Source organism: Triticum urartu, chromosome 2, assembly GCF_003073215.2.
Source record: "Triticum urartu cultivar G1812 chromosome 2, Tu2.1, whole genome shotgun sequence".
Taxonomy (NCBI): domain Eukaryota; kingdom Viridiplantae; phylum Streptophyta; class Magnoliopsida; order Poales; family Poaceae; genus Triticum; species Triticum urartu.
Window position 1 is genome coordinate 730171842 of NC_053023.1, and position 25603 is coordinate 730197444.

General features: G+C 43.2%; 1 protein-coding gene across 1 annotated transcript; it reads left to right on the forward strand.

Moving 5' to 3' along the window:
* Positions 1-7804: 7804 nt before the first annotated feature.
* Positions 7805-11784, forward strand: LOC125540225 (reticulon-like protein B11). Its single transcript, XM_048703801.1, has 6 exons — positions 7805-7989; positions 8072-8252; positions 9120-9261; positions 9392-9461; positions 9563-9739; positions 11481-11784. The coding sequence occupies exons 1-5, from the start codon at positions 7938-7940 to the stop codon at positions 9715-9717; spliced, it is 600 nt and encodes a 199-aa protein (XP_048559758.1). The 5' UTR covers positions 7805-7937; the 3' UTR covers positions 9718-9739; positions 11481-11784.
* Positions 11785-25603: the final 13819 nt, after the last annotated feature.

Consider the following 25603-nt stretch of genomic DNA (forward strand, 5'->3'; position numbering starts at 1 on the left):
ATATGCACGAGTAGAACACAAGTGAGTTGTGGGCGATATAAGTCATATTGCCTACCAGCATGTCATACTTTGGTTTGGCAGTATTGTTGGATGAAGCGGCCCGGACCGACATTACGCGTACGCTTACGCGAGACCGGTTCTCCCGACGTGCTTTGCACATAGGTGGCTTGCGGGTGACAGTTTCTCCAACTTTAGTTGAACCGAGTGTGGCTACGCCCGGTCCTTGCGAAGGTTAAAACAGCACCAACTTGACAAACTATCGTTGTGATTTTGATGCGTAGGTAAGATTGGTTCTTGCTTAAGCCCGTAGCAGCCACGTAAAACTTGCAACAACAAAGTAGAGGACGTCTAACTTGTTTTTGTAGGGCATGTTGTGATGTGATATGATCAAGACATGATGCTAAATTTTATTGTATGAGATGATCATGTTTTGTAACCGAGTTATCGGCAACTGGCAGGAGCCATATGGTTGTCGCTTTATTGTATGCAATGCAACCGCGATGTAATGCTTTACTTTATCACTAAGCGGTAGCGATAGTCGTGGAAGCATAAGATTGGCGAGACGACAACGATGCTACGATGGAGATCAAGGTGTCGCGCCGGTGACGATGGTGATCATGACGGTGCTTCGAAGATGGAGATCACAAGCACAAGATGATGATGGCCATATCATATCACTTATATTGATTGCATGTGATGTTTATCTTTTATGCATCTTATCTTGCTTTGATTGACGGTAGCATTATAAGATGATCTCTCACTAATTATCAAGAAGTGTTCTCCCTGAGTATGCACCGTTGCGAAAGTTCTTCGTGCTGAGACACCACGTGATGATCGGGTGTGATAGGCTCTACGTTCAAATACAACGGGTGCAAAACAGTTGCACACGCGGAATACTCAGGTTATACTTGACGAGCCAAGCATATACAGATATGGCCTCGGAACACGGAGACCGAAAGGTCGAGCGTGAATCATATAGTAGATATGATCAACATATGATGTTCACCAATGAAACTACTCCATCTCACGTGATGATCGGACATGGTTTAGTTGATTTGGATCACGTAATCACTTAGAGGATTAGAGGGATGTCTATCTAAGTGGGAGTTCTTAAGTAATATGATTAATTGAAACTTAAGTAATATCTATGTTGTAGATCAATAGCTCACGTTGTTGTTTTCATATGTTTATTTTGATATGTTCCTAGAGAAAATTGTGTTGAAAGATGTTAGTAGCAATGATGCGGATTGGATCCGTGATCTGAGGTTTATCCTCATTGCTGCACAGAAGAATTATGTCCTTGATGCACCGCTAGGTGACAGACCTATTGCAGGAGCAGATGCAGACGTTATGAACGTTTGGCTAGCTCAATATGATGACTACTTGATAGTTTAAGTGCACCATGCTTAACGGCTTAGAATCGGGACTTCAAAGACGTTTTTGAACGTCATGGACCATATGAGATGTTTCAGGAGTTGAAGTTAATATTTCAAGCAAATACCCGAGTTGAGAGATATGAAGTCTCCAACAAGTTCTATAGCTAAAAGATGGAGGAGAATCGCTCAACTAGTGAGCATGTGCTCAGATTGTCTGGGTACTACAATCGCTTGAATCAAGTAGGAGTTAATCTTCCAGATAAGATAGTGATTGACAGAATTCTCTAGTCACCATCACCAAGTTAGTAGAACTTCGTGATGAACTATAATATGCAAGGGATAACGGAAACAACTCCCAAGCTCTTCGTGATGCTGAAATCAACGAAGGTAGAAATCAAGAAAAACATCAAGTTTTGATGGTTGACAAGATCACTAGTCTCAAGAAAAGGGCAGAGGGAAGAAGGGGAACTTCAAGAAGAACAGCAAGCAAGTTGCTGCTCAAGTGAAGAAGCCCAAGTCTGGTCCTAAGCCTGAGACTAAGTGCTTCTACTGCAAAGGGACTGGTCACTAGAAGCGGAACTACCCCAAGTGATTGGCGGATAAGAAGGATGGCAAAGTGAACATAAGTATATTTGATATACATATTATTGATGTGTACTTTACTAGTGTTTATAGCAAACCCTCGGTATTTGATACTAGTTCAGTTGCTAAGATTAGTAACTCGAAACGGGAGTTGCAGAATAAACAGAGACTAGTTAAGGGTGAAGTGACGATGTGTGTTGGAAGTGGTTCCAAGATTGATATGATCATCATCGCACACTCCCTATAATTTTGGGATTAGTGTTGAACCTAAATAAGTGTTATTTGGTGTTTGCGTTGAGCATGAATATGATTTGATCATGTTTATTGTAATATGGTTATTCATTTAAGTGAGAGAATAAATTGTTGTTCTGTTTACATGAATAAAACCTTATATGGTTACACACCCAATGAAAGTAGTTCGTTGGATCTCGATCGTAGTGATACACATAATCATAATGTTGAAACCAAAAGATGCAAAGTTAATAATGATAGTGCAACTTATTTATAGCACTGCCGTTTAGGTCATATTGGTGTAAAGCGCATGAAGAAACTCCATGCTGATGGGCTTTTGGAATCACTTGATTATGAATCAGTTGATGCTTGCGAACCATGCCTCATGGGCAAGATGACTAAGACTTTGTTCTTCGGAACAATGGAGCAAGCAACAGATTTGTTGGAAATCATACATGCTGATGTATGTGGTCCGATGAATATTGAGGCTCGCAACAGGTATCATTATTTTCTGATCTTCACAGATGATTTGAGCAGATATGAGTATATCTACTTGATGAAACATAAGTCTGAAACATTTGAAAATTTCAAAGAAATTCAGAGTGAAGTGAAAAATCATCGTAACAAGAAAATAAAGTTTCTACGATCTGATCGTAGAGAAGAGTATTTGAGTTACGAGTTTGGCCTTCAGTCAAAAACAATGTGAAATAGTTTCACTACTCATGCCACCTGGAACACCACAATGTAATGGTGTGTCCGAACGTCATAACCGTACTTTATTAGATATGGTGCGATCTATGATGTTTCTTACCGATCTACCACTATCGTTTTGGGGTTATGCATTAAAGACAGCTGCATTCACATTAAAAGGGCACCATCAAAATCCGTTGAAATGACGCCTTATGAACTGTGGTTTGGCAAGAAACCAAAGTTGTCGTTTTCTGAAAGTTTGGGGCTGCGATGCTTATGTGAAAAAGCTTCAACCTGATAAGCTCGAACCCAAATCGGAGAAATATGTCTTCATAGGATATCCAAAGGAAACTATTGGATACACCTTCTATCACAGATCCGAAGGCAAGACTTTTGTTGCTAAATTCGGAAACTTTCTGGAGAAGGAGTTTCTCTCGAAAGAAGTGAGTGGGAGGAAAGTAGAAAACTTAATAAGGTAATTGTACCTTCTCCCTTATTGGAAAGTAGTTCATCATAGAAATCTGTTCTTGTGACTACTACACCAATTAGTGAGGAAGCTAATGATAATGATCATGTAACTTCAGATCAAGTTACTACTGAATCTCGTAGGTAAACCAGAGTGAGATCCGCACCAGAGTGGTACGGTAATCCTGTTCTGGAAGTCATGTTACTAGACCATGACGAACTTGCGAACTACGAGGAAGCGATGATGAGCCCAGATTCCGCGAAATTGTTTGAGGCCATGAAATCTGAGATATGATCCATGTATGAGAACAAAGTATGGACTTTGATGGATTTGCCCGTTGATCGGCAAGCCATAGAAAATAAATGGATCTTCAAGAGGAAGACGGACGCTGATAGTAGTGTTACTATCTACAAAGCTAGAATTGTCGCAAAAGGTTTTTGACAAGTTCAAGGTGTTGACTACGACGAGAGTTTCTCACTCGTATCTATGCTTGAGTCTGTCCGAATCATGTTAGTAATTGCCGCATTTTATGAAATCTGGCAAATGGATAAACAAAACTGCATTCCTTAATGGATTTATTAAAGAAGAGTTGTATATGATGCAACCAGAAGGTTTTGTCAATCCGAAAGGTGCTAACAAAATGTGTAAACTCCAGCGATCCACCTGTGGACTGGTGCAAGCATCTCGGAGTTGGAATATACGCTTTGATGAATTGATCAAAGCATATAGTTTTATACAGACTTGCGGTGAAGCCTGTATTTATGAGAAAGTGAGTGGGAGCACTACAGCATTTCTGATAAGTATATGTGAATGACATATTGTTGATCGGAAATAATGTAGAATTATTCTGTAGAGTATAAAGGAGTGTTTGAAAGGAGTTTTTCAAAGAAAGACCTCGGTGAAGCTGCTTACATATTGAGTATCAAGATCTATAGAGATAGATCAAGACGCTTGATAAGTTTTTTCAACGAGTACATACCTGACAAGATTTTGAAGTAGTTCAAAATGGAACAGTCAAAGAAAAAGTTTCTTGCCTGTGTTACAAGGTGTGAAGTTGAGTAAGACTCAAAGCCCGACCACGGCAGAAGATAGAAAGAGAATGAAAGTCATTCCCTATGCCTTAGTCATAGGTTCTATAAAGTATGCCATGCTGTGTACCAGATCTATTGTATACCATACACTGTGTTAAGAGAGGGAGTACAATAGTGATCTAAGAGTAGATCACTGGACAGCGGTCAAAATTATCCTTAGTGGAATAAGGAAATATTTCTCAATTATGGAGGTGACAAAAAGGTTCGTCGTAAAAAGTTACGTCGATGCAAGTTTTGACACAGATCTGGATGACTCTAAGTCTCGATCTAGATACATATTGAAAGTGGGAGCAATTAGCTAGAGTAGCTCCGTGCAGAGCATTGTAGACATAGAATTCGCAAAATACTTACGGATCTGTATGTGACAGACCCGTTGACTAAAATTATCTCACAAGCAAAACATGATCACACCTTAGTACTCTTTGGGTGTTAATCACATAAACGATGTGAACTAGATTACTGACTCTAGTAAACCCTTTGGGTATAGGTCACATGACAATGTGAACTATGGGTGTTAATCACATGGTGATGTTAACTATTAGTGTTGAATCACATGGCGATGTGAACTAGATTATTGACTCTAGTGCAAGTAGGAGACTAAGGAAATATGCCCTAGAGGCAATAATAAAGTTATTATTTATTTCCTTATATCATGATAAATGTTTATTATTTATGCTAGAATTGTATTAACCGGAAACATAATACATGTGTGAATACATAGACAAACAGAGTGTCACTAGTATGCCTCTACTTGACTAGCTCGTTAATCAAAGATGGTTATGTTTCCTAACCATGAACAAAGAGTTGTTATTTGATTAACGGGATCACATCATTAGGTGAATGATCTGATTGACATGACCCATTCCATTAGCTTAGCACCCGACCGTTTAGTATGTTGCTATTGCTTTCTTCATGACTTATACATGTTCCTATGACTATGAGATTTTGCAACTCCCGTTTGCCGGAGGAACACTTTGTGTGCTACCAAACGTCACAACGTAACTGGGTGATTATAAAGGAGCTCTACAGGTGTCTCCAAAGGTAAATGTTGGGTTGGCGTATTTCGAGATTAGGATTTGTCACTCCGATTGTCGGAGAGGTATCTCTGGGCCCTCTCGGTAATGCACATCACATAAGCCTTGCAAGCATTACAACTAATGAGTTAGTTGCGAGATGATGTATTACGGAACGAGTAAAGAGACTTGCCAGTGACGAGATTGAACTAGGTATTGAGATACCGACGATCGAATCTCGGACAGGTAACACACCGATGACAAAGGGAACAATGTATGTTGTTATGCGGTCTGACCGATAAAGATCTTCGTAGAATATGTAGGAGCCAATATGGGCATCCAGGTCCCGCTATTGGTTATTGACCAGAGAGGTGTCTCGGTCATGTCTACATAGTTCTCGAACCCGTAGGGTCCGCACGCTTAACGTTCGTTGACGATATAGTACTATGTGAGTTATATATGTTGGTGACCGAATGTTGTTCGGAGTCTGAGATGAGATCACAGACATGACGAGGAACTCCGGAATGGTCCGGAGATAAAGTTTGATATATATGATAATAGTGTTTGGTCACCGGAAGGGTTCCGGAAATCACCGGAAGGGGTTCCGGATGTTTCCCGAAATGTTTGGGTACGAGAACACTTTATTTGGGCCAAAGAGGAAAGCCCACAAGGTTTTTGGAAAGCGCAAAAGGAAATTTTGCGGAGTCCAGGGGCCAGACGCGGGGAACCCTGGCGTCTGGCCCTGGAGTCCGAGAAGGACTCTTGCCTTTCGGGTGAAACCGACTTTGTGGAGGCTTTTACTCCAAGTTTCGACCCCAGAGCTCAAGATATAAATAGAGGGGCAGGGCTAGCACCAAAGAGACATCAAGAAACACCAAGCCGTGTGCCGGCAACCCCGTCTCCTCTAGTTTATCCTCTGTCATAGTTTTCGTAGTGCTTAGGCGAAGCCCTGCGGAGATTGTTCTTCACCAACACCGTCACCACGCCGTCGTGCTGCCGGAACTCATCTACTACTTCGCCCCTCTTGCTGGATCGAGAAGGCGAGGACGTCATCGAGCCGAACGTGTGCAGAACTCGGAGGTGCCGTGCTTTCGGTACTTGGATCGGTCGGACGTGAAGACGTACGACTACATCAACCGCGTTGATATAACGCTTCCGCGAATGGTCTACGAGGGTACGTAGACAACACTCTCCCCTCTCGTTGCTATGCATCACCATGATCTTGCGTGTGCGTAGGAAATTTTTTAAAATTACTACGTTCCCCAACAGCTATCGCTTCCTTCTTCAGATCCATGAGAGATGATTTATCAAGCTTATCATGTGCAAGGAAGGAGGCCACAAAAGTGCAGTCTGTTTCCAAAGTGACAGGCTTTTAAAAAGTGATACCTAAAAGGCCAGCAAGACACACCCGAAGCTCCGCTTCATCAATGCTGGTACACATACCAATATAGTCCCAGGAAGAGACATGACCATGCCCGCCGAATCCCTGGTAACAACCGCCACACTAGCAGAGCAATTTGTACAAGAGTACTCTATAGTCCGCACAAAGGTAATTTCTCCTCTCTTTCTTAAAAAATCACATGCCACTTCTTTTTTGTAAGCCCATGGCACTGATTGCTACTCTTTGTAATTGTTTGCCCATGTCATTGATTGCTTTGCTATATTTGTTTGCAGAGGTAGTACTTTGTTACAATTATTGCTACAATGATAGTTTGCTGCTATTATCGATATATCGTTATTAACTCATTGATGTTGCTATATTACAACACATTTGTTATCCTATTATACTGCATTGATTATTTTTACAAGAATACCAAGGACCAAATTTCTGGGCCCCCTCACCAGGTGAGTGGTCGGGGAAATGCGACGCTACGAGTGGGTGGATGAAGCGTGCCTCGTTCTCGCGGTTTCGCTCGTGACGAACGCTTGCCTAGTGACGACGTGGCAAGTCGCTCATGTTCTAATTGAACACCTTTCATTTATAATATGATCAAAGGAGAAGGCGGTTCTTTTACCAACCATATGCAGATCTTACAATAAGAAGAAACATTTGTCGGTATCAATCCATTTGCCACTCGGCAAAAATTCTTTTCGAGTTTCCATTTCTTCGTTCGGAATCGTCAAGATCCACGCACTCGATCCAACGGCCCTCGAGTCAGTTGGAGCGAAAACCGTTCCCACCGAATATCAATTCTATATATAACGTATTTGAATTATTATTCTCGTTGGGATTCAAGCAACAATGTTGATGCCAAAGGAAAAAGACCATGCTCCTGGCCCACATGTCATTGACCAACCATTCACGCCGTCCTGGCTCCTGAATCCCCGATCCAAAAAGGCAGAGACCGAGAGGGAGATCTCATCTCGGCACGTTCGTCGCCTCGTGCGCATCACCACTTCACCACAATCCCCATTTCCCAAAGCTCGACCAAAGCCGTGACACTCCTCCCCGCCGCGGCCCAAACCCTAGCCACCCCCGCCGATCCCAATGGCCGCCGCCCACCACCGGCCCCTCCACGCCCTCCTCGGCGGCGGCGCAGGTACGCACGCACGCACCCCCCTCCCGATTCCGCCGATCTGCGGGACTGACTGACTGACCCTGCCCCGCCGCTGCTCGCCCAGTCGCCGACCTGCTCCTCTGGAGGCGGAGGAACGCCTCCGCGGCGGCCGTCGCGGGCGCCACGCTCGTCTGGTTCCTCTTCGAGCGCGCCGGGTACAGCCTCGCGTCGGTCCTCTCCAACGCCCTCCTCCTCCTCGTCGTCATCCTCTTCTTCTGGGCCAAGTCCGCCTCGCTGCTCAACAGGTCCGTCCATGCGTTTACTCCCCACTTTGCTCCCGCTGGCGCCCGGCCTGCCTCGCCACTCCAGTCCAGAGTAGGAGTAGCTCTCGTTCGAGATCTGATCTAGAACTGAACTGCTCCCCTGTCTTGCTATGGCCGTACGCTCTGTGTCTACTGACGAGTATCGGGTACAGATTAGGATCATAATTGGAGTAGGTCCAGTCGCGCAAATGTTGCTGTATCACACTGTCCTGGATATCTTACTGCCGAATTGCTTGTTGGATTGTTCAAACTGAAGTCGTCCAGTCGGTTTGCTACAATGTGTATTACTGTACTTCAGACGTTTTGTAGAATTTGGGCCTGAGCTCTTTGGAATTTGGTCCTAGATTGAGATTAATCTTTGGAAGATGTTAGAGTGGGTTCAAGGTTGGATCTACCCATTCAGTGTGCAGAGGATCTTCTAATTTACCACTTGTCCACTAGCGCACTAGTTATCATGAACCTACATGCTCCCTTCTCTACAAAGTAAAGACTAAAGAGGTTCCTTAACTTTACAGTCAAGTTATGACAGCAGTTTGATATTCCTTTTGCTAGCACATGTCCTTTATCTCTTAGCATATACTGTAATTATGATGTGTAGGTCTCTTACAAAAGCAATCTGTTTGTGTTTCCATAGTTATCAGTATTAAGTGCTCCACATTTGCCTTTCAACATGGACAATCCATAACCAGCTTTAGGAGCTTGTTGCAATTGGTCACAACGTGGGTTTCTGTTAACTTGATGGAGACTAGTTATAAACTAGTCGGTGCATCTTAATTGATTATTGCGTGGCATTGTTTTGCACTTCATTTATTTATGCAATATCGCAATAACAAGTACTGTTGTTTGCAGACCTCTTCCACCACTGCCTAATCTAGAGGTCTCAGATGGGGTCGTTGAGAAAGTTGTAGGTCGGGCTCTTGTATGGATAAACAAGGTGTTGGCTGTTGCCCATGACATTGCCATCAAGAGAGACCGGACAGTTTTTATACAGGTATCTCTCTTGCGTACCCATCACTTGCTCGTGTGTGCACGTTTCAGATACTTGCACACACACAAACTTCTCTCTGTACTGTGCCTCATGTACGATCACCTTTTGTCTCATTGTCTGCTCGGTGCAAAAGGTTATAATGGCTCTATGGGTGGTTTCATGTATTGGGATGCTCTTCAACTTCTTTACGCTCATTTACATTGGTGAGTTATAATGAATTTTCATATTTTTGTCCTCTTGGATTTCTGCAGTATTTGGATTACTTTTTTTACACCAAGTTTACACCATTTGGGCTTTCTTTCAGGTGTACTACTCGCTCTGTTGGTTCCCCCGGTATATGAGAGGCACCAGGATGTTATTGATGAAAAGGTTGGTTTAGCACACAGCATACTGTCAAGGCAGTTGAGTACCGTCGCTAGCAAGACAGGGCAACCACCTAAACAAAAGAAGGCTGAGTAGAAGAAATATTTTGGCCCATTTGGTGAGTTCTTAAAGCAACTATTTTTTTCGCATCTATATGGTATATTATAAACCGAGTGATCCAAACAAGCTAATAGCTTCTGTGTTGTACGGAGTACATCCTTAGCATTTTTCTGGGCGTAGTTAACATTGTCTGTGGAATTTGTTCAATGCCTCTTGGATCTCAAGTTTGGGCAGTCGCTAAAAATCCCTGGAAGATGCTATCGAAGGGCCATTATAATGCTTCAAAAGTGTCTTTTATGTTGTATTGACAGAAGGCATGAGACGTGAGGTGACTAGAGTTTAGTAGGGCCTAGAGGCTAAAATATAATTGTTAGAAGCTACTACTATAACTCCTTTTTGAACATATTCTGGGATCATAATGTTGTTTCCTCTTTTTGAGAGGGACTCTGTGACATGATTAAGTCATAAGAAGAGCTCCAATCAGTCTGTTTTAGAATTTAATAGAACTGTCTATGTTGGCTTTAAATATGCCAAGACTTGTATTTGTATCACTTTCAGTTTATCAGCATCATGATTAAGTCGAAATTAGTTGTTATCTGTCTGTTTTAAAATTATAGAACTGCCTCTGTTGGCTTCAATATGCAAAGAATCATATTTCTATCACTTTCAGTTTATCAACATCAATGAGTCTACCTCAAAAGAAAAGAAAAAACATCATGAGTCGGGCTCACCACTAGCCGCATTTTTTGGGCATATTTATTAACTATTGTAACCTATGCTGCTCACATAGTTTTATGGTATATTATGATTCTCCTACTACTGTAGCTTGTCTTTCTGTTTACATATCGTTAGAGGAACAAATTCAAACGAATTGCCGCCACCCGTTGCTCTACACAAAATGCAAGTCAGGACAGAGAATAGGCTCTTCAATCCTTAACAATCGTGTCATTCTTTGAAGTTTCTACTTGATTTTTAATCTCATGGAGTATATTTTTTTTTCGAAACGGAGGCAAAAGCTTTGCCTCATCTCATTAATTAAGAAGAGTTTTGAAATACATGACCGACCGTCCATGGACGGCCTCAATTCGAAAGTCTACTCTCGCGGCATAAGAGAACTCAAATGCTTGGCCCCCGCCAACCCCCAAAGCCTGGCTTCGGTCTTAATTCTAGATGTGATTACATATGGCATGGAGGACACATTCCTAAACACTCTCGCGTTCCTAAACAATCTCATGGAGTATATAAGTACTCCCTCCGTTCGGAATTACTTGTCACAAAAATGAATGTATCTACAACTAAAATACATCTAGATACATTCATTTCTTGGACGAGTAATTCCGAACGGAGGGAGTACATTGCGTTATTTTGAGTTCTGGCATCTCACAAGTCTAATGTTTTCAAGTCATTGAGTTTCTTTTGGGCTTTCTTTCTAGAAAGAACAATCCCTTGGAGCACAATATATTGTCTGCTGGATAAAAGAATACTGAAATAGGGTAGCATTATGTCGTCTTTTTGTGGTTATGGAAGTTCATAGTTTATGCTAGGTACCTGGAAGCCTACTTGCAGGCTATTTTATTAAACTGATGAAATAATATTTTCAGAAAAGGATACCTAATAGTAGTGTATGCTCAAACATTAATCCCGAGGACTCATTGGCACAAGAGAATTTTTCTGAGGTTACTTTTGAAATGGCTAGTGTTCGTCTGTCTGTTTTTGTTTACAAATGTTATCAAATATCATCACCATTTTCCCGGCGATGGCTGCGTTTCTTAACCATGGCTCCTTTTTTGGCTTATCAGGAAGCTCTCCAGTTGTCCAGTGCAGTTCGCCTCGTCCTCAGAGTCTATACCGCGATCCATCCACCGCTGAGAGTATTTCTGGATATCCAGGGCATAATGTTTAACTGCTGATACGTGGGTTTAGATGCACGCTCTTCAATCTGGGAAGTGGAATGATTTGTATATTGTTTCCATGAACATGAAACTTGTCGAGGTTTACCATGGGCACATCTTGTGGATAATGCTGTATACCTTTGCTCGCAACATAGCTCTCTCTACGTGCGATGTTGTGTCTTGCATGTACAAATGCGGTGCTTGCTCGTGTGTGTCGTTGGTTCTGTATGTCTATTCTGCAGTATCATGTCGCAACATGATTCCTAAGGGTGGTTGCACTGAAAAGGTACCACGCGTAGCTGGGGAGTTGTATGCTGTATATACTAACCACTTGCAATGCGTGCTCTGCGTGTTTGAACTTTGAGGCCACTTTTTGAACAACCAATCATGGATCACTAGGTTATTCCAAAGTTCCAGCTCAAAGGTCCTTAATTGACGGGCATTTTTATCTTCCGTTCATACAGGCTTTAATCACCACTCGCTCAACTGAAATGCTCGTCAATTTGTGCTCTTTGCTTTTACTCTTTGCACAAACAATAACACAGTTCAGTTGGTTCTTTGCAGGTCTTTTGTTCCGGGGGGAACGCCTATAAATCAGTTAACTGATTTCTTTTTGTGTCATTTGAATTTTGGCCACGATTGCGCCACACTGATCATCTTCAACCTCTTTCTTCTTACGGCGCAACCGCCAGCCTTTGCATCGCCCCATCCCCCTACCTCCACCCCAGCAGCCGGTGGGCGCCTTTCTGCCCTGCCCTTCCCTCGACCTTTCCCCCGTGGTCGCTGCTTGATGTTGCAGTGACCATCCCTCTAAGAGCATCTCCAAAACTGGGCCGCACGCTAAAATCTGCATTTTTTGGGTGTGAAATTTTTATGCACTTGCTGAAGATGCTCTAAGGGCATGACCAATGCGCCACCCTGGACAGCTGCCTCACAGATACACGTCGGAAACAAGCCATCGTGGACAAGTCTGACCAAAAAGTTAGTAATAGCTTGCAGAGGGGAGGTGGATCCTGCAGAGGAGCCGAGTGCTTCACAGAAAAAGAGTGGTCCATGTAGAAAACTGGAGAGAGAAGGAAAGTAGGAGCCGAGTGCTTAAGAGAAAAAGAATGGTCCATGTATATACTTAGGGCATATACAATGGTGGCATATGAATACATATGCCCATATTAAAAAGTAATTTAAGGCATTTATATTTATTTTTTCTTCTCAATGCAAGCTATCATTAGTGAGTCTTATTAAGAAATAGAAAATAAAGACTCTAGTACACATGCATCTTTACTTTCACTCCAACCTTTTCAACTTTTGTCACCGGACCACATTTTTTCTCTTCAAGCACCCGCCTCCTGAAGAGGATCCCGCTTCTCTATCCAAACCTACTTTACGTTATATCCGATCCTACATGACATGCGAGACATCACCTTAAGGCTATGCATTGTACATGCCCTTACATTGGAGCTTTCTTTACCTGAGCAGGCTTCCGCATGACATCACTTGCGTTGGATAAATTATTTGTGTGCTATAGCCTAAACTGATGTGGCATCTGAGGCCATCGCTAGGTGCTTGCACATGCCTTAAGAGCATCTCCAACAATCGCGCTACGCGTCGCGTGCTAAAAACTAGTTTATCGCGCGCTGTTTGTCTAGTTTTGTGCGGCCGTCAGTGCTGGCTCCAACAGCCGCGTTAAAATGCAGCGCGCGCCGCTCCAGCAGCGCGCAAAAAATGCACAGCGCGCGACTCGCCGGGGCATTGTATATATGATATTTTGGACACAAAATAGATTTGAAAACATTTAAAATGCAATGAACGTGACACATGATAAATAAAAATTCATGCCCACAAGTTCAAAATCATGCCCACAAATTCATCCAACCAAGTTCAAAATGCAGACCAAGTTCAAGACACAAACGAAAGACACATCAATCCTCCTCCTCGTCTTCGTCCTTATCTTCGGAAGACGATTCTGCCTCCTCCGAAGATGATTCTTCCTCCCTCTCCTCATCACGCACCGCATCACGTGAAGCTCCGACGGTGTTGGCAAGATCTTCAATGACACCTTCATGGGAATGTGTGTGAGGAGGCACATCGAAAGACATTCCGCCCATGGCGGCCGGAGGTGCACCCATGCCTCCCATGAGAGAAGCAAAACTCATGCCTCCCATGGCGGTCATAGCGTCGGGGGGTGCTCCAAAGCCATCCATGCCTCCCATGGCACCTAAACCGCCCACGGAACCTCCGAAGCCACCCATGCCACCCATGGCGCCAAGGCCACCGCCACCCATGGCGCCGAGGCCACCGTCACCCATGGCGCCAAGGCCACCGCCACCCATTGCACGAATCATGGCTCTTTTTTGGATCAAGACTTCTTCACGGGCAAGATTAACATACTCCTTTTGCAGCTCATTGAGGATAGATGTGTCCAAGAAGAACAAGTGCTTCTCCCATTCCAACAATCTAGTTCGCTCCTCATTGCTCACCTTCCTCTCCTCGGCCGCCACCCTCCTCTCCTCGGCATAGTTGACATGTATGCATCATCATTGAGACTACAAAGTTTTTTGAACAATGCGAATAAGCTATCTATATAAATGCATCCAAAAAATAAACAAGAAAAGAAACGTTGAATTTTTTTACCTTGGGAGCATTTCGTCGAACATGTTGTGCGCGCCGGCCACCGGCTCAACGAGTGAGCTCGCCGGCGCTTTGGTAGCCGCCGTGCCCGTCCCACGCCCTGCAAGCTTCTTCCTCCTCGCCTTCGACGTCCGTCGCCTTGTTCTTCTTCGTCGATGCCTTGCCTTTCTTCGGCCGGGCCGCATTGCGGAGCCTCGAGGGGGGGGGCGGCGGCTCGGGGCGGCGCCGACGCGACGCCACCCGTCGCCGAGGTCATTAGCAGCGGCATGAAGAGGCCGCGCGTGAGGTTGATGGTCGGAGGAGCTCCGGCGGAGGCGAGGCCAATGCCCCCCGTGTTAGGGTTTGCGGCGGCGGCGGTGGACGGGTCGCGGCTATAGGATAGGGTGAGCGGGGTGCCGGCGCGTGCGTCCACGGGGTGCAGTTCGCCGGCGCCGGCGCGCGCGGGGCGTAGGAGGCGGAGAGGAGAGAGTGCGGCGCGAGCGCTCGAGTGTGCCGCGCGTGGAAGCGGACGTCCCAAATACACCACGCGAGATAGCGAACCGGACAGCGCGCCCAACTCCTTATACCGCGCGCGCGGTTATTGCGCACCCACTAGAGACACCCGGGCGGGTTGCGCGCGCGTGCTAAAATGGCCAAATTTGCAGCGCGGCGCTTGTTTAGCGCGGCTGTTGGAGATGCTCTGAGCCTGCCGATCTGCAGAACACTCTCCCATGATCAGCACACGTGGACATGCTTCCCTGTAGTCGTCCCAGTCTTCCGTGGGGTACTAGCTCGGCTTCGCTGGGTCCGACGCTTATCGCTGCGCTCCTCACATCGCCGCTGCCTCCGGCCTTGCCCGGCTGACACCATTTTTCCCGAGGCACTTGACATCTAGCAAAACCACTTTTTTAGAGATTCTTTGCAGGTCTTTTTGATCATCAAGAGATAAGAGAAGGATATTCCACCGAGCCTCCTCAGAGCTCAGCGACTCTCGGCCGTTGGATCGGTTCTCTTGATGAGTTTTGGGCCGTTGGATCGAGAGGTGGGAGGATCTGGGCCGTCGGATCTGGAAGAAACACTACTGAAATGAATAGTAATGGCAACAGAATGTAAATACCATGCCCCCACCAGGGCATTTCGGTCATTTCGCGTGGTGGGGGTATAAAAGGGTCGGCCGCTCCTGTAACGGAGACCTAGCCGCCTCCTCCCTCGCTCGCTCCTGCAGCCGCCTCCCTCCTCCCTCGCTCACTCCTCATCCGGCGACGGCAGCGGCGGCTCCCGCGCCTGTCGTCTCCTCCCCCCCCCGCACTCGCCGCCGCCTCCTCTCCTCCCCCGCGCCCCGCTCATCCCGCCTCGCCGCCGCCTCCTCTCCTTCCCTGCGCCCCGCTCCTCCCGCCTCGCCGCAGCCTCCTCTCCCCTCCCTGCCCCGCCGCCACGCCTCCCTGCCCTGCCGCCACGCCTCTCTCCAATCCCGGCCCGAGCTCCACCGCATCCATACCTGCTCGTCGGCAGCAGGTGGGGCTCCACCTCGTCTAGCCCAACACGGGGAGGGCCAGGACGGGAGCGAGGCGACAGCGAGGTCTCTCTCTCACCCGTTCTTCTCCTTGCGCATCCTCTCCTCGTCGTCGGACAGCGCAGCCGTTGGCTCTCTCCTTGGGACCGGGCAGGGGCATCCCGGGGAGGGATTGGGCTGACAGTGGATTTGGTGTGGCGTGAGGCTGGTTGAGGTTCTCGTTTGGTGCATGATTTTTTTCTCGGTTTTGATTCTTCGGCTATTCACTAGTAGAAAAAGGGTCAAACGTGAAGCACATTAGTGCCGGTTTGTAAAAAAACCGGCACTAATGTGATCAATAGTGCCGGTTCGAATGGCTATGCATTAGTGCCGGTTCGTAATGAACCTTTAGTACCGGTTCGTGCCACGAACCGGTACTAAAAGGGTGGTGGCAGGCTGGCGTCAGGCCAGGGCCCCACGAGCCCCTTTAGTGACGGTTTGTGACACAAACCGGTACTAAAGGTCTAACCTATAGTACCGGTTTGTGTCACCAACCGGCACTACAGAGTCTTAACCTATAGTCCCGGTTGAAGACACAAACCGACACTATAGGACAATTTTCAAACTCTACCCCTCCCCCCCCTGTATCGCCATTTCAGTTTTTAAAAAATCAAAAGAAAATGATAAAAACTTAAAAAAATAAAATCCTTCGAGATGTAGTTATATTACTACATCTACACGTTAGGAAAATTTGAAAACTTAAATTTGGACATGTTTTGCAGAAAGTGTAGGGAAAATGTAAAACGGCTATAACTTTTGCATACGATGTCGGAAAAAAACGTATAATATATCAAAAAATTCAGCACAAAAATCCGCATCCGATGGAGACTGCCTATGGCCTGTTTGCAATTTTTTTAGAATCCTCAAATTCCAAAAGGAAAAAAGATATGGTCAAATTTAAGTTTTTTTAATTTTTTTTGTTAAATCTGGTCAAACTACTTATTCAAGAAGTATTAATGTTACTACATAATTACTCAAGAATATTAGTGCTACTAAATAATTATTTCAATTTTTTGAATTTTGGTCAAATCTGGTCAAACTATGGTCAAACTTATTAAAGAAATATTAGTGTTACTAAATAATTACTGTTTTTTAGAATAATAGTTTCAAACTCAAACAGTGAAATGTGTGACTTCATGCTCAAGCTAAACTACTGAGGGTTAATAGGATTGACATCTTACTATTGTCAGGAAAACAACAAGTGCAGACTTGGAAACGAAGGAGAATAGAACCCGAAAGTTAAGCGTGCTTGGGCTGGAGTAGTGAGAGGGATGGGTGACCGGTCGAGAAGTTAGATGATTTGAAATGAGTGATCCACACTTGAGCAGTTAAGAGAGGTGATTAGAGACTAAATGACCAAATAATTCAGAAAAATTAAAAATCGAAAAAAAATAATCAAAAAAAATTTCCAAAATTTTCAATTTTTTTTAAAAAAAACCTTTAGTACCGGTTGGTAACACCAACCGGTACCGGTACTAAAGGTCCCCCATACCAGGGCGCGAGCTCACGCCACGTGGTGGCACTTTAGCGCCGGTTCATGCCGAACCGGTACTAAAGGGGGGGGGGGGCTTTAGTGCCCACCAATTAGTGCCGGTTATGGAACCGGCACTAAAGGCCCTTACGAACCGGTTTTAAAGCTCCGTTTTCTACTAGTGATTCATCTTAGGTGCTCATGTGATACATGATGCAGGTCTACTACTGCTGTTGTTTCTTGCTCCCGATGAAGATTCCGACGATTTGTGCTCCGGCTCTACCTATTGCTTGCCTTGCGGAGGGAGCGCAGCCGGCTATCGAGCCCTCCTGCTCGACCCCGAAGATGGCGCACAAATGGCCGGAGGCCTCGTCCCATCTTCCGAGGAGCCACCAAATCATGTTATTTCTTGTCACCTCTGCGGCCAAGTCGGAGGCCAGGCGGTGCGTGCGGCCGAGGAGCACCAGCCGCGAGTGCTTGATGCGGCACTCCCACCGTGCCTTCTGTGTCCGCTGCAGGTGTGCCTCTGGTAATACATGTTAATGCTTCTATGGCCTGATTCTATTCTGCAAGCTCTAACTGGTTACCAACAATGTTGATTTGAGTTTGACCTATGTGGCCGACAGTTCCAGTTCCACTTCGTGTGATGTAGTACCTTGGCTCAACACGTGAATGGCCTATTTGTCTGTTCGGTAGATTGTAGCTTCCACTGATAGTTGGGGTAATCTGAGCTATGGTGTTTTGAGTGATATCTGAGTTGCATCGTTGCATGGACGCCATATTTTGTTCATACGCCATCACTACTACTACGGCCACAATTTTTTCTTCTAACAGGGGCCTATTGCTGTTGTAGGTTGCTGGCTTTGAGGCGGATGACGGTGTGCTGTTTTCTCTGGCGGTCCGGCCAGCTACGCCCATCCTGGAGGCCGACATGCCCTCTCCGTCCAAAATCCCCTTGCCCTGGCCCCGCTCGCTACATGGTGCTGAACATTCAACCAAGGAGGGGTGGTGCCTCTTCCCCGGTCTGCGCATACCATCCCCAACGCCAACATCGTAAGGCCAACACCCCTCCTTGGTTGAATCTTCAGTGCCATTACAACAGCACTAAAGTTCAGTAGCATTATGCATTTGTCTGAATTTAACTGACCATGCTTTGTATGCACGAATTGGTTGACAGGGATGACTCGAAGGTTTGTGGATAGAATGTGAGATATTTCAATTAAGGTTCTGAAGAAAGATCCCAAATAATACAGTATCCCCCCCTTTGAAAAATGGCATGGTGGATTTGATACCTCAATGGTCTTGCACTAGCCACAAACAGCTTTGGGTTTGTGCCTTGGTTCAGGTGAGCAACGATCTGTTCTTCCAAATATTGATGCAGTTCTTTCCTTTTAATCATGTGTGATTATATTGACCTGAGTTATTTAAACGATTCATATGAATATTGATTTTCTTTGCATCATTGTCATATCATGTTCTTCATGAAGTATTTGTTTTCTTCTCGAAATTTGATATACTTCTGTCCGCACATTATTTGTGTACTTGATTTGGTGACTTTGATTTTATTATGAAGTTAGAACTTTAAAGAGGATAAATAAACCTGGTTCTATACCAATGTGCTTGGCTGCGGATAATTCATCCTGGAGCCCGGGCTCATCTACTCCCTCTCAGCAAAAACTTCAAAACAAATACTAGAAAAATTCAAAAAATTCCAAATTTTTTTGTGGTGGTAGATAATTTGACGCGTGAGGTGCGCCCCAAAATTAAACTTATTTGGACATCTGAGTAGCTCTCGGCAAAAAAGACAAATCGGGTCAAAACAGTGCGTGAACAGTATACATTTTTACAGACCCTGATTTTGTCTTTTTTGCCGAGAGCTGCTCAGATGCTCAAATGAGTTGAATTTTGGGGCGCACCTCACGCGTCAAATTATCTACCACCACAAAAAAATTTGGAATTTTTTGAATTTTTCTAGTATTTGTTTTGAATTTTTTCCTAAGCGTGGGTGCAGCTGAGCCCGGGTGCAGATTAGCCGCACTTGGCTGCTTGCTACTTACACTGAAATTATACGAATTGCAGCGATGTGTTGCAACAACCAGCAGTAGGATGGCTCAATCCCATCAACAATTTTCTTTGTTCTGTATTATTCAACCATATGTTTAAATCTTTATGGTGATACACTTGGTTTCTGAATTGATATTTCAAAATAAGCTGGCAATGATCATTTAGTCCAGGGGTTCTCTGATTAGGAATTAGATGCCTACACATGCTTGTGTGAGGAGCAGATTTTGAGCCATTGTTCTGTACACTATAGCTCAGCATGTTTACAAAGTATTCTCTGTTATTTGCTCACATATAATTGATCCTTGCTGTTTGTTTGTTCACAGACTCATGTATTTATTTTTAAATAACAATCTCTTTGGCTTGATTCTTATCACAGGAAACCTCTGTTATGATGCCTAGACATGGCTTCTTTTTTAGGAGCATATGCTTGCTGATACATTATTTTCATCTAAATTTCGTAAAGAATGGCATGGAATATTTTTCTTGGGTTCATTCAAATAGCTGGTATTGACCTGCATTTTTTGCTTGTGTGTTTTGTATCTTTGTTGACAGAACATATGCTTTTGTCCTATGGTGTGATGATTCTTTTGTATTTGCTTTTTTTCAGATTAGTTTTGAGATTACCATAGAGCCGACCACTTGCAAAAGTGCTGATTTATATAACACATGATTTCTTCATGATTTGACTCATAAAGCCACCTGACCCATGCAACAGGCAAACAACCAATTTTTCTTATTTCCTTTGTAGCATTAGTATTTGTTTACAGGAATTATTTTTGTCAACAGAATGAACCTGTAGATGCTACCTTTGAATGGTGGAGATGGAAAGGAAGCTATCGATGATCAGATCATTGGATGAGTAGCTAAGACGCTACCCTTGGAACGGTGGAGATGGAAAGGAAGTTGTCGATGATCAAGGCATGTGATGAGTAACTAAGACAAAATGAGGTAAATTTCTGACCGCTTGGTTAAATTCAGGTGTAACAAAGTTTGCGTCTTTTTGTGCAATTTTATTTTTAACACTAATTACGTAAGAAGCTATATGAAGTAATAATTCTGTTCTCTGCTTGGAATATACTACTTTCGGAATTTCAATCGATTAGCCTTAAGATTGCGATGGTTTCTAACTTATTCTGTTATTACAAACAGCAAGCTGTTCCTCACTGACAAACATCAGTTTAATTTGATGGTTCGACACTGATTTGCACTACTTGAGAAATTATTAGGTTTTACAAACTCAACTGGACATTATAAACAACCAGCAAAAAAACATGTCATAGAACCACTCCTTGCTGTTCTGAAAATAATAATAATCCATGCATGCGTCATGTAGAAAACTGAAATAATAACCACGCACTCCCTCTGTAAAGAAATATAAGAGTGTTTAGATCACTACTTGCCCAAGCAACGCCACTTCTCCAGGTGGAAAAATGATAGAAACAAAGGCTCTGTTTAAATTTGTTGCCCTTTTATATCTTCCAGCCTTTATCATGCATTCTTCTTATACAATTGTAATGATACCAAAAATAACTGAGAAAGCATGACATGGAATATATTGTTTTTGATGGACTGGACCATAAGGGGATTATTTTCTGATGGAACATGTGCCTTTATCTTAGTACCAACCATCAAAGGTTTATTCCGACAGTTAGAGAAGAAAAGGCATACCATAATATCATAAGCCTGCTGTAAACATAGATATGGTTCTGTTTCAGCTTCCGTGAACACTTCGAATTCCAATTTTTTTTGCGTATTTCCAGCCAAGAATCTATCCAATTCATGAACTCGATATCAGAGGCCATGTCGTGACGTCGGTGTTTTTAGTTCTTGCATAAGTACAACCTCTAGCCCAGGTTATTAATAAAGATTCCGTTATTACGTCGTCCTTAACCTACATGTTATAATTAAATATTTTCTACCTTTTTCCTGGTGATCTCCACTTGGGAAGGCTTGTGCATTTGGATTCCCATCTCACAGCTGAGAACAAAACAATTTTCTACTTGCTTCTTATTAGTATTTACCACCACTGTATGGTAGCAGCTATAAATGTCTTGCTTTGAGCTCAGTTTAGTTCTAAAATGCATAATTAGTATTTACATTACATGGCTGAAAGGTTCTCCCTAATTTATTCTTCTAATAAATTCAGAAAATACTCATCTGGCTACATTCATGTGATGTTTCATTTATTTATTTGTAATAACCAATGTGTTCCTTCATTTCTAGGAATTATACTTTTTCCTATTTTCTTACTTAATATAGTAAATTTGCAGCTTGGCACAATTTGGAGTTGATGCCAACAAAGGCACTTACCAATTTAAGATGTTATATATGCATGGTACTACAATTTCGGCACTGATCCTCCCCCGGTCAGCGCACCCACGCCAGCTGCCGCGACCCGTGCATCCATGATTGTTGTGCAGTAGATTAGAATCAAGATTTTGGTTGAGAGAGAGAGAGAGAGAGAGAGAGAGAGGATCATGATCTTCCTTGGCTCATGTAATCAGATTTAAGGACACTCTATTTATAGTAGATAGGCAGATGGTCCATTGCTGGCTTGCTAAACCTGTGTGGCAAATGTCTGTGTGTATTTATGCAAGGTATAGCTTTCTATATAAGCAATACACCTTTATCTGTACATATAGCAACTTCTTTGAATTTTTCTTCTTCTAGGAGATGATGCTGGAAACGATCACATTTATGAAGTTATGCTCTGCTTTGGCTCATGTTTATATCTTAATCCAAGTAACTGGTTCTCTCTTTTTTTGAACGAGGTCCGTCCTGGTGGAGCTCTAGACGACATTACGATAACCACGTCGATGTTCCAAGCCTCACATGAGTTATAGTAGTAACTATAAATATTTAGATATGCTGGAGTGCTCACCTGGATAATGATGAGAGGTGAAGAGACGCACAAAAGGTAAATATTTGCACATGTATACGGGTACTTAATTTAACATGATCTGCATAATCTGAATCTGTAGTTTTGCACTATTCTTTGATGGACTATCCATTTAGGTTCACTATTAGTCTGTTGTGGTGAAGTAATCAATTTAAGAATCAAAACTGCACATACCTGGCATCAAGTGTTGTCATCCACATGGGCGGTTAATCCTGGTCTCTTTACTGCTTTGTAGATGTTGAGATGTGACCTCGAATGTTTCGGTTTGGGTGGTTATGTGGGCGGAAACAATGACCACTAATCATAATTGTAGATGTTTTGGATCTCAGCCATCCTTTTATTGCTATGAGGGATTGCATTTTTTTGCTTCTATATATGAGCTAATTCTCTATTGTGAGGAATGAGTGTGTGACCCATGTTACCTGCTAGTTTAGCTTGGCATTCCTTCTACACGATGAAGACGAGCGCATGCTTGTTTTTCAAGTAACTCTCGCTTGCTTTCAATTGATTTTCAGGTGCATTGTCACTTTGTCAGGAACCTGTGGTCTGAAAGAGCTAATTTGCAGAAATTTCATCCACCCGTCAAACTGCAAATCAGTGTTTGGTTGTACCAATGCTTCCTGGTATGTGACCTCTGTCTGAGATATAAAACATTTTGTTCATCTTGTTATTTTCATGCTGATGCCTGGCTTATGAGGTTACAGATCAACTTGAGATATGTTAAGATTTTTTTCTGTTCATCTTAGTTGAATTTAATATAAGATTTAGCTAATACATAGTGATCTCTATGTGATACATTAGTTAATAATCGATAACTAATCACTCCACTTTTATTTTAATACAGAAATACATGCAAGCAGATCTACTCAGAAGGGGAAAAGCAGGAGTTGAATCATCAATAGGAATCTGCCATGTAATTGATCTTATTGGCTTAGAAAGAAAATTGGCTGTTGGTCACAGTTATTTACCAAGTATACTATTTTTTTTGCCTACAAAAACTTCTATGATAAGCGACATGTGCAGTTGCAGGTGAAACTATTAACTTGCAAGGTACTGTTTACTCATGGTTCGGTTTAGGGACTCGCAGCACCGGATTGACTGATGACAGGATTTTGGTTGCGCAGATGAGCTGGAGATGTCGGATGTGTCCACGGTGTTGAATGTGCCTCAGGATCTGAACGAACTGCAGGCTAGGCATACCACTCTCTTGTCCAGCGCCGTTCTTTCTGTGTGTGCCTCTGATTCTTAGGTACGTCCGTAGCCCCACTGTGCCTTCCACTGGCTATTTCAATTTCATTTTTTTTTTGTTTTTGATCTTACAAGTTGACACCATCTTACTGGCCCTTGATTTTGAGAGGGCCAAGGAATTTCCTTGTTACATTGTTAGCATGAGAACCGTCTTTAGCAAAACAATTGATGCTTACATTTCTCTGTGAAAAATTTGTTTCAGATCTCGGAAGAACCAAAAGATCCTCTGCACTGCACACTTTGGCCAATGCCTGAAGATGGCAAAAACAGGAAACCTTCAGAAATTATTTTGCTGCAGCAGCTGGTAGGCAATGAGCATTCTACTTTATCTATTTTATACACTTTGATTTGATTAGGTAACTCAGGGCTTCAAAGTTGTCGAGAATTTACAAACCTGACATCATTCATAGTAATTTGGATACTTCAATTCCTACAAATTGTTGCATGATGCATTATTCCAGGTGAACAAACATACAATTGTTACGGTGAATCTACTAATCAGGCTTTTTGTTTGTTGCAGCTAACACTTTCGATGGACAATTATACTAATAGACTGGAACATGAGTGCATGTTCGTCTTGGATAGAATTAATCTCACTAACTTGCATCCTCTGAGTTCAAAAACAAAACATGGATGTCTCGATAGTGGTCGTAGAAACACTCTTAATTTATGTCCTATCTCAAGAGTCATGCATACTCGAGAAGTTTTTCTTAGCAATAACCAAGGAACATTATCATATATTATTGATCTTTTAGTTCCAGTACTGTTTTGCATAGTAGTATGGCTTCACTGCATTTCTATATATTGTTTCTATCCACATATATATTACTGATCTTTTGGTTCCAGTACTGTTCAGTTGTGTATTAGTATGGTGTAGATTGCAATTTAGCTTCCTACACTCATTGCTTTGCTTAGTTAAATTTGTAGGACAACCCAAGTATATTAATGTGCTTATATTTTGTGTACTTTATTTAGACAAATTTTATGGAGGAAGAAATAATCTTTTTCTGATAAATTGTTTTATGTGCAGAACAATCACCGCATGTTGTAGCAAGGCCCACATAAAGATGATGTAGTCATGCATAGGTAAATGATTTTGCCAAAATGATACTCTAGATATGGTCCCACTTATTTTGGTTCACAAAATGCAGTAGGTAAGGAATTCATTTATTTTAGTTCCTGAATAGGTTACTATTTGTAGTGTCAGTGCAAGGCAAGAAATTATGTAGTTGTCGCCCAGCCGCAGGCGAGAAGAAGGGTGCATCATCTGGGGTCATGTATCTGGCTACAGTTCTTATTCTGTGAAAAAGGTATAACTTTAAGCTTAGTTGTAGTTTTACCATAGTATCCTAGGAGATGATATGCCTTCAGTGTCCAGTTACTACATGTCTCTCCTTTTCTTTTCTTGATACAATGTTACATCCATGATAGTACTCTTTTTAGGTGGATTTTCTTTGTATTAAACCCTAAGAATAGTTAGTAATAGTTGTGCTTTTGCTTGTGTCATCTATAACGATGCCTATCTGTGTGGATGATGTCCTTCTTCTGGGGTGCATGGATAACGAGGCTTCCTACTGCCAGCGTGTTTATATGTATATTATGATCATGCTATCTCTGCTTGTGTTAAAGGAGCCCTTAATGATACTTAGCTCTAAATTTTATATACTACTTGCTCTTCAATAACTGTATATACTATGAACGGTCTGGTCTTGTTTTGTTCATAGCTTGCTTCACGATAGAGTTGAATTATTTCTGAAAAAAGGTTATTCCATGTAACACCTTGGGTTTCCCATTCTGCATTATTTATCTCTTGTTTCTGATGAGTATTCTGTCTTTTAATCTTTTCTCCGGAGGCTATCTAATATTTGATGATTGCTATTTCTACAGATGGAGTTCAATCTTGTGTCCCTGCTTCGTCAGGGAAATACCATTTGGCGTATCCGTGTGTATGTCTCACGACTATGGCAGCACCGGCGGCACACTGCTCTTCCGGCCGCCCCTGAGCCCACACGGCTCGCCGGATCATGCGCAGCCCCAGAGCAGCACGCAGCTCGCCGGTCCGATTCGTGCCACCCATGCCAACCTGAGATCTGCCTCTGCAGGTATGAACGCCCCTCCAATGTCCTCTTCTCCTCCATCCATTATTTCTCTATTTTGTTCAACTTGTTAGCCAAAGGGTTCAGATTCTT

Coding starts and splice junctions, on each gene's coding strand:
- LOC125540225 (XM_048703801.1), top strand. CDS start 7,938: ATGGCCGCCGCCCACCACCGGCCCCTCCACGCCCTCCTCGGCGGCGGC. Junction 7,990..8,071: donor CCTCCTCGGCGGCGGCGCAG/GTACGCACGCAC, acceptor CTGCTCGCCCAG/TCGCCGACCTGCTCCTCTGG. Junction 8,253..9,119: donor TCCGCCTCGCTGCTCAACAG/GTCCGTCCATGC, acceptor TGTTGTTTGCAG/ACCTCTTCCACCACTGCCTA.